General features: G+C 42.7%; 1 protein-coding gene across 5 annotated transcripts; it reads right to left on the reverse strand.

The window, feature by feature from the left end:
* Nucleotides 1-1,922: 1,922 nt before the first annotated feature.
* RNASEL (ribonuclease L) lies at nucleotides 1,923-16,616 on the reverse strand. 5 transcript variants are annotated; one of them, XM_023203500.2, is made up of 8 exons: nucleotides 16,469-16,576; nucleotides 15,556-15,647; nucleotides 12,665-14,309; nucleotides 11,094-11,179; nucleotides 9,057-9,262; nucleotides 8,251-8,383; nucleotides 3,391-3,524; nucleotides 1,923-2,713 (listed from the first exon to the last, which is right to left on the reverse strand). In XM_023203500.2, the coding sequence occupies exons 3-8, from the start codon at nucleotides 14,142-14,144 to the stop codon at nucleotides 2,527-2,529; spliced, it is 2,226 nt and encodes a 741-aa protein (XP_023059268.1). In that variant the 5' UTR covers nucleotides 14,145-14,309; nucleotides 15,556-15,647; nucleotides 16,469-16,576; the 3' UTR covers nucleotides 1,923-2,526. The 5 variants fall into 5 exon arrangements, with proteins under 5 accessions (XP_023059268.1, XP_023059271.1, XP_023059267.1 ...); XM_023203503.2 differs by lacking the exon at nucleotides 15,556-15,647 and having other exon boundaries at nucleotides 8,278-8,383; nucleotides 16,469-16,616; XM_023203499.1 differs by lacking the exon at nucleotides 15,556-15,647 and having other exon boundaries at nucleotides 16,469-16,616.
* Nucleotides 16,617-17,995: the final 1,379 nt, after the last annotated feature.

Here is a 17,995-nt window from a genome sequence, read left to right on the forward strand (position 1 = left end):
TGAGCAACTGGGATATGACCTCTGCCCTCTCAGCCCTATTGGAGAGACACATAAATGCCACCAACTGCTGAGTAAAACATATGGGGAGAGAGCTTCTACCCCCAAGCAAGAGTACAGAATCAGCCTGCCTAACACAGGACCTGATATGAACTACATGCTCAGTGAAACGTTTGTGGTGATGACAACTGAATGAGAAATGTTTGCAGAGTGTCAACAGAAACTCTCAGAGAACTCAAGCAGAGGGAAAATGATCCTTTCCTCCTTTCTCTCGCTACATGCTAGGCCCACATTGTTCCAGAATTACTAGAGAGTCAAAAATAACTCCTTTTCCCATTTTCAGACAGCAGGATGTCCTTTCTTAAAACTTACCCAGGAATTACTTAGTGAATATTTCCTATTGTAGATATCACCCACTCCCTAAAGTGGAAATGTCACTTAAAGAAAATCAGACTAAATAAGATGATTTAAAGTTTTATTGAGTAAGCGTCACAAATGGGCATTTTGATTGACATATCCAGGTGCTCATTACAAATCAGACAACCAAAGCTTCATTTTAAAAGTTAAAGCAATCTTGCTGCTCATAAAATATTTTTTAAGCCTTAAATCTGTTCCTAACCAACATTAAATTTCATTCGGCGATATCTATTTATCCATTGCTAGATACCTCCTTTTCAGAAAGAACCTAAGGTACTGTTTTATTCCCATTACAAAGCTCCATCTAAACCACCACAATGATTCATGGAAAGAACATCAGACTTAGCACCAAAAAATTTGTTCAAATCAAGATAGTAACACTTCCTAGCTATATGTCCTAGAGGAAATCAAAATGTTTCTAACCTTAGTTTCCTCATTAGCAAAATAAGGATAACAATGTTGACCTTAAAGGATTGTTTTGAAAATTAAATAAAATATGCAGATGTAATGTATACATTATAAAGCACCAGAAAATGTAAGACATAAATATTATTATTCATGTACGAAGATGGTTCATTCATTATTCAATGCATATTTATTGAACATTCCCACTTGGCAGACTTTTTGCTTGGCAGTGAAGATACAAGTCAAGAAGAGATAGCCATCACCCGTAAGGAGCCTACATTCCAGTGGAGGAACCAAAACTAAAAGGCGGAGGAAAGCTCTGGGTGCTTGGGAGCCAGAAAGAGCTCCTAGACTGGGTATGGGAAGTGAGGGAGGCCTGGGAGCCTCGTGAGGGGCTGACACCAGAAGGAACTCCATCGCTACAGATCCAGCAAGAGTAAACAAATCTGAGTCCCTCCTCTGCGGGGTGGTCCACACACGCCACAGTCCTGGGCCCTAAGATAGTTCAAAAACATCCCAACCCCTTAAGGCAGGCTTTCTCAACCTCAGCACCATTGATATTTGGTCTGGATAATTCTTTGTTGCAGGGGCTCTCCTGTGCAAGGTAGGTTTGGCAGCATCCCTGGTCTTGACTCACTAAATGCCATAGCATGTGCCCCACAAAGCTATGACACCAAAAACTTCTTCAGACGCTGCTAAATGCTCTCTGCAGTGCAAAATTGCCCCCTAGTTGAGAACTACTGCCTAAAGTCATGGAAAACCAATGCAGTTGGTTCTGGAAGGAGTGGAATTCATGCACCCAGTGCCCAGACTTATACTAGATGCTCAATAAATACTGAATGAATGAACGAGTGAATGAGCTTCCTGGAGCCCCTATATATGTTTTGGGACTCATCTGGAAGAGCCCTGGGAGGATAGTTTTTTTTTTTTTTTTTTTTTTTTGAGACAGAGTCTCGCTCTGTCGCCCAGGCTAGAGTGCAGTGGCCGGATCTCAGCTCACTGCAAGCTCTGCCTCCCGGGTTTATGCCATTCTCCTGCCTCAGCCTCCCGAGTAGCTGGGACTACAGGCACCCGCCACCTCGCCCAGCTAGTTTTTTGTATTTTTTAGTACAGACGGGATTTCACCGTGTTAGCCAGGATGGTCTCCATCTCCTGACCTCATGATCCGCCCATCTCGGCCTCCCAAAGTGCTGGGATTACAGGCTTGAGCCACCGCGCCCGGCCGATAGTTAAGTTTTAAGGTGCCCAAATAAGAGGTACCAATAACACCATGTCCATTTATAAAGTGCTAGGTATAAATTGAATAATCTTGGGCCAGTAGCTCACACTCTCTGAGTCTCAGGGTCCTCAGTTCTTAAATGGGGATGATAATCCCTGTATTGCAAGATCATTGGGAAAATTAAATGAGAGAATTGTAACATATGCAGCACTAGGGGTCAAGGCACTCATTCTTTTGGTGCAATTGACAAAAGGAATCTTAGCAGAATGTCGTCCCAGTTAGTGGGTAAAGCTTATGGACTAGTGTAGTCTGGGCATATACTGCTTTTGTTATAGACATAGGGAATACACAATGCCAGGGATTGACATATCAGCTATGCAACTCATCCCTCACAAGCAACCTGGTGAGTTACAAGGCCCAGGATGTTGTGACTTGCCAAGGACTCTACAGCTAACAAGTAGTTCCCTGAACTCCAACAAATCAGTCCATCAGCACCCAGGGCTGGCCAACCTACTGGCCCCACCAGCTCCATCACACAGAGGCTTGTTTGAACTGTGGGTTTGGGGGAAATGCTTTCTATATTCTGTGTTCTGTAGTTTTGTATAGACATAGATCACCAGATCTGGAAATGTCTTCTGAAAATACCGGGAAGGGTCTCCAATTTTTAATTTCATCCTGAAATAAAACACAGATGGTTCAGCATGCTTGCCCCAAATTATTCTTTCCCACTTCACAGCATATGGCCCTGAAGATCTCTTTGCTCGCTTGATTTCTGTTGCAGAATGAATAAGGACTTTGGAATCTGACAGAGCAAGACTCCTCCCCTGACTCTTCAACTAATTGTGCAACCTTTGGCCACAATCTTTCTGCACTTTAGATTGTTCATTCATAAAATGGAAATAGTGCAATGCCACAATCCTCTACCTATAATTCCAAAATCTAGAAGAGCCCTGAACTGCGAGACTTTCTTGTGAGTTTGCAGCTAACATTTTTGTCAGCAAAAGCTGATCTAACTAATGTGGGCTATTTTTAGACGTATGTAACTCTACATTCACTTTATCTAGCCGTCCAGTCTCCTGTGTTACTTCACAGAAGGGAGTCACTAGCTCCTGTTCAATTTATTTTACCATTTATCCAACAAAAAAATAACAAAGAAGACGAGAGCCTGCGGGACATGTCCGTCATTAATTGTAAGGCCACAGTGATAGCCCTTTTACACACAGAGGGAAGGAATTACTTTTCTTTCATCAAAATAAATTTTCTTTTTTTCATCATAGATATAAACTTAGAATTGGATTTGTAAAATTGTTTTCATTTCACATATAATTTGTAGGAATGAAAGCAATACTTACTTTTTATGCTTTTCTTCATCAATGTGTTCTCCCAAATTCCGGATGAACTTTAGCAGATCACCCACAGTGTTCTGGTAGAAATTGCCTGTTTTTTTATAAAACTCATTCATTTTTTTCATAACATCTTCATTAACCTAAAAAAAAACACACACACACAAATGTGGTAGCAACACAAAATAAATCCTGATGGACTATTCATACAAAAGGCAAAATATGAATTTGAATATATTCATATATTCTATAATTACCAACTAATTAATAAAGCAAAATAATTTTAAAAGGGAAGTAAATGCTGTATACCAAAATGCTAACTATACTTGTGTCTGGGCCGCGCGCAGGGGCTCACATCTGTAGTCCCAGCACTTTGAGAGGTCGGAATGGGCAGATCACCTGAGGTCAGGAGTTTGAGACCAGCCTGGCCAACATAGTGAAACCTCGTTTCTACTAAAAATACAAAAATTAGCTGGGCGTGGTGGTGCCGCCTGTAATCCCAGCTACTTGGGAGACAGAGGCAGGAGAGTCTCTTGAACCTGGGAGGTGGAGGTTGCAGTGAGCTGAGATTGCGCTACTGCACTCCAGCCTCGGCAACGGAGCAAGACTCCATCTCAAAATAATACTTTGTGTGTGTGTGTGTGTGAGATGGAGTCTCACTCTGTTGCCAGAGCTGGAGTGTAGTGGCATGATCTCAGCTCACTGCAACTTCTGCTTCCCAGGTTCAAGCAATTCTCCTGCCTCAGCCTCCTGAGTAGCTGGGATTACAGGCACCTGCCACTACGTCCAGCTAATTTTTTTGTGTGTGTGTATTTTTAGTAGAGACAAGGTTTCACCATGTCGGCCAGGCTGGTCTCAAACTCCTGACCTCGTGATTCGCCCACCTTGGCCTCCCAAAGTGCTGTTCATTACAGGCATGAGACACTGCGCTCAGCAAAAAAAATTAAAAATTTTTAAAAATTAAAACTATATATATAATTGTGTCTGGACGTGAGATTATAAGTATGTTCAAATGTGTGTCTGTATTTTCCAAGTAAATTGTTTTCATAAGAAATTAAATATATTAAAATATGGTTAAAAAATCTTTGACTACTATACGAGGAAATTTGCTTATTATACTATACAATATTTTTATCCTGTGGTCACCCTTTCAAATTCGTACTTGATTACATTTCTTTCTTTGAAAGGGCTGTTCAGACTGAAACCGGGCCTGGCAACCATGGCGAAAGTGAACGGTTATTTTGTTTGTTTGTTTTTGTGTTTTTAGGTATATTTCCAAAAGGTATAATTAATATTGTTAAAGTGATCACCCTGCCCAAAGCAATCTACACATTCAACACAATCGCTATCAAAATACCAACATCATTTTTCACAGCATTAGAAAAAACAATCCTAAAATTCACATGAAACCAAAAAGAGCCCCAATAGCCACAGGCATCTTAAGGAAAAAGAACAAAGTTGGAGGCATCACATTATGATATACCTCCGATTATTCAGCAAGGCTAAGATAACCAAAACAGCACAGCACTGGTATAAGAATAGACACATAGATCAATGGAACAGAACAGAGAACCCACAAATAAAGCCACGTCTCCACAACCAACTGATCTTTGACAAAGTCAGCAAAAACACACACTGGGAAAAGGACACCCTATTCAGTAAGTGGTGCTGGGACAATTAGATTGCCATATGTAGAAGATTAAAACTAGACCTCTCTCTCACACTGTATACAAAAATCAACTCAAGATGGATTAAAGACTTAAATGTAAGACCTGAAACTATAAAAATAGTAAAAGAAAATCTAAGAAAAACTCTTCTGGACATTGGTCTAGGCAAAGAATTCATGACTAAGACCTCAAAAGCACAAACAACGAAAATAAAGAGAGAGATGGGGTTTAATTAAGCTAAAAACTTCTGCACAGCAAAAGAAATAAACAGAGTGAACAAACAACCTACAGCATGGGAAAAAAATATTTGCAAACTATGCATCCAACAGAGGACTGATATCCAGAATTTACAAGGAACTCAAACAACTTAACAATAAAAAATAATAACCTCATTAAAAGGTGGGCAAATGACATGAATAGACATTTCTCAAAAGAAGACATACAAATGGGCAAAAAGCATATGAAAAAATGCTCTGGAGTGCAGTGGCACCATCTTAGCTCATCGCAACCTCTGCTTCACAGGCTAAAGCAATTCTCATGCCTCAGCCTCCCAAGTAGCTGGGATTACAGACATGTGCCACAATGCTTGGCTAAGTTTTGTATTTTTAGTAGAGATAGGATTTCACCATTTTGGCCAGGCTGGTCTCAAACTCCTGACCTCAAGTGATCCACCCACCTCGGCCTCCCAAAGTGCTGGGATTACAGGCGTGAGCCATTGCACTCAGCCCAAGAAACCTTATATCAAAAAGATACCTGCACTCATATGTTTATTACAGCACTATTCATAATAGCAAAGATATGGAATCTACCTCAGTGTCCATCAACAGATGACTGGATAAAGAAAATGTTTATATATATACATATATATATATTTCAGTCATAAAAAAGAAGAATGAAATCATGTCTTTTGTAGCCACATGGATGGAACTAGAGGCCATTATCTTACATGAAATGACTCACAAACAGAAAGTCAAGTATCACATGTTCTCACTTATAAGTGGCAGCTCGATAATGTGTACACATGGATGTACGCAGTGGAATAACAGAATTGGAGACTTGGAAAGGTGGGAGGGTTGGAGGAGGGAGAGGGATGAGAAATTACTTAATGGGTACAATGTACGTTATTCAGGTAATGGTTAAACTAAAAGCCCAACTTTACCACTACATAATATATCCATGTAACAAAACTGTACTAGTACCCTCTAAAGTTTATATTTTAAACAAGGTTACTTGTTTCTCCTTGCCTGCAGGTATCCCAGGGCAACTCCTTTCATATCATAGTAATGTCATCGTCTTTCTCTGTGCTTGTCACCCTCATAGATACAGAGCCATAGATGGCTCTCATATTTAAAGAGTTTGGGCTACAAGATCAAAATGCAACAGTCAAGAATCCAGTGGGTCACTTAGGACTGATGAAAGAGCAATGCTAGTGAGGATGCTGCTGAGACTGGCCAGGTGCACTCTGTGCAGAACACCCATGAGAAATGTCAAGCACGTATGTGTGGCAGGATGGGGCAAGTCAAGAACCAATACAGTCATACGAGCTGGAAAACGTGGGCTCCAGACCTATGCTAACAAAATTAATAGTGTGACCATGAAAAGGGACAAGTCAGCAGGAAAACAAAGTGTAAAATGGGGATTAAAAGGTAAAACTTGAAGTTAAAACTTGAAGTCTATCAAAATTCAATATAAGCTCATGGAATTTCAGGAAAAGAACCAATACATTGGGAATAAAAGAACAAGTTCCTCTTTCCAGCTCTGCCAATCTCTGACTGTCCGGGCATGAGTAATTTGAGTGTGGTCTCTGAGCCTCAGTTTCCTCAGTGAATAAATGAGTTGGTAGACTTGATGCCATCATAGCTTTGTGTAGCAGTGTGGCTTAAGCACATGGCCTCTGCAGCCATCCTTCCCAGCTTCAAATCCTGGTGCACCCCTTACTGGTTCTGTGTAGTTGGAAAAATTATTTGTCTGTGCCTCAGCTTGCTCATCTGCAAAATATAGATGATTGTCTCAGCAGTTGTGATAAGGATTAAATGTAGTAACTCATGTAAAGTCCCAAGAACTATGGCTGCTACATAATCAAGCACTATGTAATCATTAGCTATCACTATCACAGCTGCTTTCAAATTCCTTTGTTTCTACAAGTTAAAGTTTTAGCCAAAGTTTGATAGATATTCGTTTAGTAGAGTTATGGCACATCTACTCCACGCCAGGGATACAATAACTCACAAGACAATGGGTAGTCGCTGCCTTCATGGAACTTACAGGCTAGCAAGGAAAATGGACCATAAGCCAGTAATTATGAGTGTGATGTGCATTCTAGTGACCAGTGAGGGAAGGAAAGCAAAACAAGAATCAGGAGAAGCAGTATCCTAGGTCAGGCCTAGGATAGGAAGCTGTTGGTTTCCAAGACCTGAAGATTATGGATTCTCCCATAGTGCTTTGCACATGTCCCTGGGATGCCCAGCACACATCCCACAGCATCATTTCCATGGGCTTCTCAGCCCCACAGGGACACACTGTATTGTGCTTTGTATGCTCAGGGCCTTGCATGGGTCTAGCACATAATTGGTATTGTATAGATGTTTGTTAATTAATAATGAAAGTTCTGACAGTACTGACTAGATTGACATGGTGAATAATTTTGTAGAGTTCCACTATACTTAATGCAAGTTACATGGAACTTTTCTTAAAGAGAGCAATTTGAAAGATCATCTTTTCTTCATAGTCTATTTCCCCAGACAGAATGTAAGTCTGTGTGTGGATCCTGAGAGCTGGGCTGTTCACAGGCAGTGGAGGCAGCCAGGCCATACCCGGACTGAAACGCCTCATGGTGAAGCACTTCCCTTAGATTAAGTTCTATTTAGTCAGCTGCTCTTGCCATAATGGTAATAGGATTATCAGCCAAGTGTGAGGGAAAGGCTCGTGGGCTGGAATAAGGCCATCCAGGGGGGTCCTGAATAAAAGTCTATCAGAGAGACACGAGTCTGAATGGGAGAGAGAGAGGGCCAGCTTCTGAAAGTGGGAGTAGACACCCCAGTGGGGAGCCTAAGGGAATAGGGATGGGGAGGGCAGGAGAGGAAATCACCTCTTTCAGGCTCTGGTTGGCCACTGGTATAAAATAAAATAGGAAAACTAACATAAAACATTACACAAATTCTTATTCCTGGAATAACCCCTGTGCTGTAGGAATTATTCATACCTTAGTCGTCCACTTGTCAAAACTTACGGAATGTTCAGAAGGCCCAGGTTGCAGTAGTCTGAGGATCTCACTTTTATGTTTTCGTGTTTTGATGTCGGATTCATTTCCCACATTCCGAAGCGTCCTATAGCGGCTGAAGATGACTAAATGATCTAAATGATCATGATCACCCCATCCCTCCCTTTCCTTTTCTAGAAAAAGGAAACTGTTAGATTTTGGCGTTTTTGTGTTTTCTTTTCTTTTTTTTTTTTTTTTGAGATGGAGTCTTGCTCTGTCCCCCAGGCTAGAATGTAGTGGCACAATCTTGGCTCACGGCAACCTCCACCTCCCAGGTTCAAGCGATTCTCCTGCCTCAGCCTCCCAAGTAGGTGGCATTACAGGCACCTGCCACCACGCTCGGCTAATTTTTGTATTTTTAGTAGAGACGGGGTTTCACCATGCTGACCAGGCTGGTCTGGAACTCCTGACCTTGTGACCTGCCCGCCTCGGCCTCCCAAAGTGCTGGGATAACAGGCGTGAGCCACCGCGCTTGGCCAGATTTTGATTTTTAATAAAAGTAATACAACCTTGTCTTCAAAAATTCTGCATGATGGGAGAGGCAAGCATCTCTTTTTTCCCCCCTTATTCTTCAGAAATGAAAAGCAGACTCCAGAGAAGTTAAGTCATCTCTCCAAGGACACACAGCCAGTAAATTCCAAGCTGAGAAAAAAGCCTGGGTCTCCTGATGTGCAGCCCAGACTTCTGTCTGCACCACCTCACCCTCTCCATCCTGGAGGCCTGTGGCATCTGCTCAAAGTTTTACTTACCTCTCCCAAGTCCAAAAGAAGGGATGACCTAACAAGTCACCCAGACAGTCCCTCACATGTTCCCCAGGGTGGAAGAGATGATGAATGAGGTCCTTAGTTTCCTCATCTGGAGAAAGTTGAACTACCTCTTCATTACTTTGAGCCTTCAGCTCCTCAAATGGGATGCTTCCCTTCTTTACCACATAGAGGACCAGCCGTCCAAGGTCCTGCACAAAAGCCAAAAATCAAGCCAAAGGTGCTCACTAATTATTAGGGTTACCCTGGAAGGAGTGGTGCAGGCTATTAGCAAACAAGATGATAGGAGGAATCTGAAGTAGTTTGTAGGCTTGTTAGGGAGGGAAGACACAGATTTGTGCATAGAGACCTCTTCAAGGCAGTATGTAGCCCACACCACTTAGTTTTATGAAGAGCAAAAGATACATATGAGTCACAGTTGTTAGGGCAGACTGCTCGGAAGAAGAGAGATTTGAGCTGGGCCTCAAATGTATGGATAGAATATAGATAAATTGAGGAAAGGGAGAATGCTTTAAACAAAGGGAGAACTGGGAGCCTGGCTGGGAACTGGGACTTCGGGTCTGAGGCTATATCACGCAGCAAATAAAAAAGTCAGTCCAGGCCAGGAGAGGTGCAGTGATGACCCCAGGGATTAGGCCATGGCCAGGAGGAAAGGCCAAGAAGAAGGTCGCCTAAGGAACTCTTTGCACTAGCCACCAGTCAAGGAAGGAGCTGAAATCTGATGCCACCAAACCAGGAGGCCAGACATATGGATGGAGAGTCTTGTCTATTGGGTTGAAAGTGCAGCACCCTGCAAAACTCTCCAGGAAAGACCTACCCTGAAAGGGTCAGAATCAGCCTGGGGGCTTTGGTCTATAGCGGCCAATCTCCATGCCCTCTCAGGAGCAACAGCTATTTCAGAGTCGTCATCTTTTTGGCCAAGCTTAGGTTCTTTCAAGCTGGGAATTGACCTCACTCCTCCCAGGAGTTTTCAGAGAACCTTAGTATCCAGCCTTCTTCAGAGCGTAGCCCACGAGTTTGAATTTGTGGCGAAAGAAACCTCACTTACTTTGTTCTTAGGTAGAAAAATAACTCCTCAATGAATATTGGAGATATTTGAAATTCTCTCCTGGAGAGAAGATGTGGCATGCTCAGTTTATTTACTTATTAAGCTAATGGAGGAAGACAGATTCAAACAGATACAGTAAGGAGACACAGCGACAGCCAACTCCGCACCGACCCAAGCTGTTGCACGTTCCCCTTGTCATCTTGAAAGCTCTGCTGAAGGAGAAGCCCAAGGAAATGCCGTGGCCTGCAGGGGAGTCAGGACAGTGAGCAAGATGGGGAAAGCCTTGAACGTTCTTTTTTTCCTGGTTAAAATAGAAAGCCCTCCAATTGCCCATAGGAAATAAGGTAAAGAACTGTGATGGTTAATATTGAGTGTCAATTTGATTGAGTTGAAGGATGCAAAGTATTATCCCTGGGTGTGTCTGTGAGGGTGTTGCCAAAGGAGAGTAACATTTGAGTCAGTGGACTGGGAGAGGCAGACCCACCTTCAGTCTGGGTGGGCACCATCTAATCAGCTGCCAGCATGGCTAAAATAAAGCAGGCAGAAAATGAAAGAGCAGATGACTTGCTAAGACTTCTGGCCTTCCTCTTTCTCCTGTGCTGGATGCTTCCTGCCCTCAAACATCAGTATCCAAGTTCTTCAGCTTATGGACTTTTGCACTTACACCAGTGGTTTGCCAGGGGCTCTCAGGCCTTTGGCCACAGAGTGAAGGCTGCACGTCAGCTTCCCTACTTTTGAGGTTTTGGTACTCAGACTGATCCACCACTGGCTTCCTTGTTCCTCAGCTTGCAGATGGCCTATTGTGGGACTTTATGTTGTGACCGTGTGAGTCAATTCTCCTTAATAAACTCTAATAAACTCCCTTTCATGTATACATATGTCCTACTAGTTCTGTCCCTCTAGAGAACCCTGACTACTACATGAAAGAATAAGGAGGCAGTAAGAAGAAAGGTAAACTGGATTGTAGAATTTACCTCTAGATCTCTCTTGACTTCCTGTGGATCTCCAGTCCACTTGATGCTCTTATCAAAATCTGCCAGGTGAACAGCATTCTTAGAATCTAAGGAAAAGTGTGCAGAGGCACATTGAAAATACTCATTCTCCATAAAGTGAGAGTCAATTGATTTACATAAACATGTAACATGCTGTAAAAATCATCATCTCCGTGGAAGGCAATAATAAACCTTGTATCTGTATTGCCATTCACCCCTCAAAACACCGCCATGTGCACTGTTTCATTTGATCTATTAGGTACCTGCCAAGAGCAGCACTTACATTTTATTTTTTCCAGGTCAGGGGGTAGGAAGGGATGAGGACAAATTTTTTTTTTTATTATACTTTATGTTCTAGGGTACAGGTGCACAATGTGCAGGTTTGTTACATATGTATACATGTGCCATGTTGGTGTGCTGCACCCATTAACTCGTCATTCACATTAGGTGTATCTCCTAATGCTGTCCCTCCCCCTCCCCCACCCCACGACAGGCCCCAGTGTGTGATATTCCCCTTCCTGTGTCCAAGTGTTCTCATTGTTCAGTTCCCACCTATGAATGAGAACATGCAGTATTTGGTTTTCTGCTCTTGTGATAGTTTGCTGAGAATGATGGTTTCCAGCTGCATCCACGTCCCTACAAAGGACATGAATGGGATGAGGATAAATTTAACCAGCTCCTCGTTCATGCAGTTCCAGGGGCCAAAAGCACAGATTTGTAAAGGAGCTGTTCCCTTACACTGAGCTTAAATCTCAGTGCATGTCTATGGATCAGGTATGTACTCTGCTTAGACCTTTAGGCAAGAACAGCCTTTCCTGAGCACCTATGATGTATCAAATGCCTTACCACTTCATCATCACACTTAGACCTCATAACAAACTGATGAAGGAGGCATTATCAGTCTCAAGTGAAGAAACTGAGGCTCACAGTATTAAGTGACTTGTCTGAGGTTATAAAGCTACAAACTAGGCTTCAAGTCACCCTAATCATTGCTGAAGCCCTGGCTTGCTACCCTGTACCATATTGCTTCCTGGGACTTTCTGGTCAGCTCTGCTTTTCTTTTAACATTTAAAAGAAAATGCTATTTTTCTTTCCTTTGTTTGGCTTGGATCAGTGGATTCTGACTTGTTCTGCCTTGGAGTCTGTGTCTTCACTACATCACATGTTGTCCCGACATCCTCAACTTTGATCTCAATTTTGCCAGTAAATTTCATGATTACTGCCACCTTGTCTGAAGGAACTCACCTCTAGGATTCTCAAATTTCTAGAGCTACTTTGATCCATGACAGGCCATCATCTGTTTATTTTGCCAATGGCAATATAAGGCTAGCCTGGTATTCTGTTGGCATCAACCAACCTCCATGTAGACTAACAGAACCCAGTTATAATTGGTAGCAGGAGACATTGCACTGTAATTATGAATTTGTTGTAATGATCCTCAAATTCAATCATCCACATTTACTCTAGGCCTTTCCTCCCTGCAATGAAAAACTTTTCCTTTCGTAAACAAAGATCCCACAATTTCTAAGAGAGAATTGGAATTGCGGACTCACCTATTAAGATGTTTTGTGGTTGCAGATCCTGGTGGGTGTATGCACAGGACAAGTGTAATTCTTGAACAGCCTTAAATATAGATGACAGGACATTTCGGGCAAACTCATCTTCCTCATTTTCCACATCTTCCCCTCTGTGCACCTCCAAACACGCTTCCAGAGTCTGCTCACAGAGAGTGACACACACAAACAAATGGCCCCTGTGGCTCTCACTCCCATAGAATGTCACCAAGTGACTGTTCTCTCGGCTGCTTTGCAGACAAGAGACTTCCTGCCGTGCACGTGGGCTGCCCTCACAGAACGTCTTCACAGCTACTTCTTGCTTCTCATAGAACCCCAGGTAGATGCCTCCTTCTGAAGTATCAGCAATTTTGTATTTTTCATCAATAAAGAACTTAAGTTTGCCAATCATAGGGCGGTATATTCTGTGGAGATCCTTCAGGGCTGCCCCCCAGTGTGAGCTCTGAGGCTTCCAGTCTTCAGCAGGAGGGTGAAAATGTTCTTTGGCTCCATGAGAGAGAAGTAACTTCACAAGGGAACTGTCATAATTCCGCCTGGCTATCATAACAAGATCCCCACAATCTGTACTGGCTCCACGGTCGCACAGCAACTGGGCGATTTTCTTCAGTTTGAGTTCAACAGCAAGCAGCAGTGCTGTTTTGCCGTCACTGTCTGTGTCATTAATCTCTACGTGCTCTTGCTCCAGAAGCCTCTGCACCAAACCCAAGTGCTGCTTCTCCACTGCCAGGATCAAGGGCGTCTTCCCTCTTTCTCCCCTCACATTGACATCAGCCCCATGGTCCAGCAGCAGATGCGTAATATCCTCCACATCCTTATTGTGAGAGCTCAGGAGAGCATGGATCAAGGCATTTCTGCCCATATTGTCACAGGCATTGACATCTGCCCCCATCTCATCAAGGAGAATCTTCAAGACCTCTACGTGTCCTTCTTTGGCAGCATCCATGAGAGCTGTGGCTCCTCCTTTCCTCAGCCGCTGTTGATCTTCCTTTGTCTTTCGCCTCAAATTCACATTTGCTCCTCTCTCATAAAGGAATTTTAGGGCTTTGACATTACCATACACAGCGGCTTCCATGAAGGCTGTGAAGCCATAAAAATCACACTCATTGACATCTGCTCCTTTAGAAAGGAAAAGTTCCAGCAGCTTCACGTTCCCCGCAATCGCTGCGAGGATGAAAGGCGTGGCCCCATTCTTCTTCCTCAGAACAGGGTCGGCATCATAACGAAGCAGAAGTTCCACAATGTCCTCCCTGTTCATTTGTACTGCGTTATGCAGAGGTGTCCAACCCCCTTCCTCTTCCTGAAAATTAACGTTGGCCCCACCTTCCAGCAATTGCTGGACCCGGTCAACATCTTCGGTTTGAACAGCTTTAATCAGCAGGTGATTGTCTTCCACTGTAGCCTTTCTACCGCTGGAGGACGTGGGTCCGTCCTGGGGGTTGTTATGATCCCTGGTCTCCATGACGGTAAATGCCACCTGCTACCACTTTTGCCTTTTCCTTGAGAAAATGCAAACTTACCTCCTTGCACTTAACCAAAGAAGCTTTGAGTGTAGATTGGGATTCTCTGGCAACAGAGCAGCAGAGTGTGAGGAAGGAACAATGTTCTCAGTCTTCTGATATTCCACCTGGCGACAAAGAGGTGCTTTGTAATTTTACAATAGGGAGAAAACACTTGGATTAGAGAAATTAATTATATTAGCATTTTTCTAAATATATATATTTATTTCTTATAAAACTTTTAAATTACAGAATATTATAAATATATGTAAATTCAAAATAAGAAAATTATTTCTCTAGTCCCAATGCCCAGAAACAGCCAATGATAATATTTTAGCATATTTCTATATATTTATTAAGACATTTGGAATTATACCCTGTTAGTAACTTTGTATCCTACTTCGTTTCATTTAATGCCATACCATAAGTCATTTCCTATGTTACTGCAAAGTCTTGTAAAACATTTTTCATGGCTGTGTAATATGAAATCATACAGTTGTTTCATTTCTCTATTACTGAGTGGTTTTCAAAAATAAGTTTTAAAGGGTTTTTTAAAATTTAAAATTTAAAAATTCTAAACGATGTTGCAGCAAATTCAGCTTATTTTAGTTTATTTTCTTATGATAGATCTTATGATAGATTTCATATGATAGACTTCAAAGAATTGAATGACTATTCAAAAGCTATGATTGCATTTAGGATTTTTAACCTGTATTAACAAATTGCTTTCGATGTCATATAAATATATTCTTACCAGAGATAGGTGGCTTCTTAAAAAAAAAAAAAAAAAAAGAAGACCCTGAAAATATGCACATCAATCATTTATCAATAAACAAAGAAGAACCCTCATTCAATAGGAAAAATATATTTCTTGGCTTTTTTTCCCTTCGCATTTCTCATGTCACCATGAAGGTTGATCACTGTGTTTGCTGACTCTGTGCATGTCCTCTTTGTACAACTGTGTGCCCCTGTTTAAAGTACAGACAATATCTGACTTATGATAGTTCAACTTATGATTTTTTTGACTTTGCAATGGTGGAAAAACCATAAACATTCAGTAGAAACCGCACTTCAAGTACACATACAACCATTCTGTTTTTTACTTTCAGCATAGCATTCGATAAATACATGAGACATTTAACACTTTATTATAAAATAAGCTTTGAGCTAGATGATTTTGCCCAACTGTAGCCTAATGTAAGTGTTCTGAGCACATTTAAGGTAAGCTAGGATAAGCTATGACGTTCAGTAGATTAGGTGTATTAAATGCACTTTTGACTTAAAATATTTTCAATTTAGGATGGGTTTATCTGTATGTAACCCCATCATAAGTCAAGGAGTATCTGCAGTAGTGAAAAGAGCTCATACTCTGACCTTAGGGAGATCTAAGTTTGAGCTTGTGGCTGCGTAATTTTTTACTATTGCTTCCTGTAACCTTGGATTGTTGAATCTCAATTTTCTGCTTCCTGAAATAGAGACAAAAACAAATAGTCATGCGTGTAAAGTACAGTCATGTGTGTAAAGTACAAAATATTAGCCTCTCAGTGACTGTTAGAGCTAATTATATCTCTTTATGAAGAAAAAAATTGCTTAATGAATTCTATTCTCCCTACACATGTGCATATAGCTACTACATGAATAGGCAACTGGCAGCTATCAATTTCATCCAACTGTCAATCAGATCTGAGAATGACAGATCCAGTTCAATCATCAGCCCAAAACTGTTGCCTGAATATTTAAATAACTGTATCTGCTATAGATTTCACGAAGCAACCCTTTTTCAGCAATCTCACCACTCTGACGGTTTCAAAGCCTCAAAGGTTAATCGATTAGCCTCTTGGAGGTTTAATTAATTGTGCAACACAAACACGATCACCAGGCAACGAAATCTTTGAACTAAAGTGTTTGTGTAGACAGTCCCCATTACAATCAGATGTGAGGTGGGCTGGTATAAACAAAGGAGCCGAGAAGGAGAGGAAATATCAGGAAGCCCTGAGTGGCACATCAGAGTTGAGAAGAGACCAGCCCGCGGAAGCATCGCAACAGACAATCCTGCTTTCAGTTTCATTTCTCTGTGCGACCAGAGATGCCTGAGAAACTGAGAACATGGATAAATGATGTGTGGACTGTGACAGAACCCTGGAAAGGCACTGGAGGAAGATCCTCCCGGCAGCCAAGGGCTGGGAGCTCCCCTCCCACTTCCCAAGTTCTCCAGCTCCGAAGCCCAAGAATTCTTCAAGATCGACTTCTCGAGCTTTTCTAGCTTTCCTCCTTCTGCCCGCCTTACCTACTCAACACAGACGTCTCAGTTATTCCTTTGGCAGCCACTAAGCCTGGAAGACTGCAGCCGGAGCAGTTTCCTCCTTCTGCGTCACTGAGCAAGCAGGGCGGAGCCAAGAAAGGAGTGAGGAATGTGGTAGTGGAGGGAAAGCAGCCACAGGCTCACTCTGGCACCAGGAGCCAAGCTTCTGCTTGCATACCTTCTGGAGGAAAGCAATGGCCACTTTCTGTCTGCTGATGAGGAATGTGATGCCCCGGGTTGTGTCACTCACCTCTCAGTCTTGCAGTCTTTCAGGTGGCAGCAGCCAACTCTGTCCATCACTCTTTCATCCTTTCTTTGTCATTGCAAATTCTGGCCTTCTTGGAACAAAGGAATGGAAAGTAAACAATAAAATATTGAGCACCTATTGTGTGCCAGACACAATGCTTTACCTGCAGCATGATCCCAGTTAACCCCTGACAATCTTGTTGATTATGAAACTCAGGCTCACAGAAGCCAAGTAAGCCGAAAGCCCGAGCCCTGTCACCTGCCTCAGCTCACCCAACTCACAACTCTGAGGTAGTGCAGCCTCCTCAGAAGGCCACTGGACTGGCAGTCTGGAGACCCGATCCTACAGCCAGCTCTGTGGCTGCTTAGCTGAGTGACCTCAGGCATGTGATTTAACCATGTCGGGCCTCAGTTCTCTCCTGTAACTTGGTTTTGAAGGTTCCTTTCTGCTCTACAAGTTCTGTTCTTGACTATCTTCCTAGCACTGAGCTGTGTACTGTGTACTTACTGCTGCAGTGGAAAGTATTTCCATCCCCAAAGAATACCCAGCCTTGCTGGGGAGGCAAAGCCCTGAGACTTGTGAACAGCAAGTAGTGGGTGGTCACTTGACGACCGGCTGGGTCGCCATCCAGACCTGGGGCCTCTACCACCCCTTATACACCAGGGACACCCAGGCCTCGCTCTCTAACCCCAGCCTCTCTGCTGCGCTTTAGACCTACAAATCTCGAATATGTGTCAAATGGAAACACTCATGTTTTCCTAAATCTGCCCCTCCTCCCATTTATCCCATCTCCACAAATAGCACCCCCACCTGGAGGCCACCCCTCATCCTCATCCCAACACCAAGTCTCTTGCTTTCATCTGCAAAGGGATGACCAGTCGAGTCCTTGTCATCATTTACAGCAAGAAACTGATGACTTGCTTCCTAGCTTCTCATCCATTATTCCACCCTGCATCATTGACTCACCATCATTTTCAGGACAAAGTTCAAAATCCTTAACCCATTATTCATTTAATTAATACTTATTGGACAAGTGTGGTGGCTCACGCCTGTAATCCCAGCAGTTTGGGAGGCCGAGGCAGGCGGATCACCTGAGTTCAGGAGTTCAAGACTGCGTCTCTACTAAAAATACAAAAAGTAGCCAGGCGTGGTGTCATGCACCTGTAATCCCAGCTACTCGGGAGGCTGAGGCAGGAGAATTGCTTGAACCCGGGAGGTGGAGGTTGAAGTGAGCCAAGATAGCACTACTACACTCCAGCCTGGAT

The sequence above is a fragment of the Piliocolobus tephrosceles genome, chromosome 1, assembly GCF_002776525.5.
Source record: "Piliocolobus tephrosceles isolate RC106 chromosome 1, ASM277652v3, whole genome shotgun sequence".
NCBI classification, from domain to species: Eukaryota; Metazoa; Chordata; class Mammalia; order Primates; family Cercopithecidae; genus Piliocolobus; species Piliocolobus tephrosceles.

Excerpts from the sequence above, each read along its gene's own strand:
- RNASEL (XM_023203499.1), bottom strand. The coding sequence starts at position 14,144 with ATGGAGACCAGGGATCATAACAACCCCCAGGACGGACCCACGTCCTCC. Across the intron at positions 11,180-12,664 it reads ACCACAAAACATCTTAATAG|ATTCTAAGAATGCTGTTCAC; the intron begins GTGAGTCCGCAA and ends ACTTTTCCTTAG. Across the intron at positions 3,525-8,250 it reads TTGACAAGTGGACGACTAAG|GTTAATGAAGATGTTATGAA; the intron begins GTATGAATAATT and ends GTTTTTTTTTAG.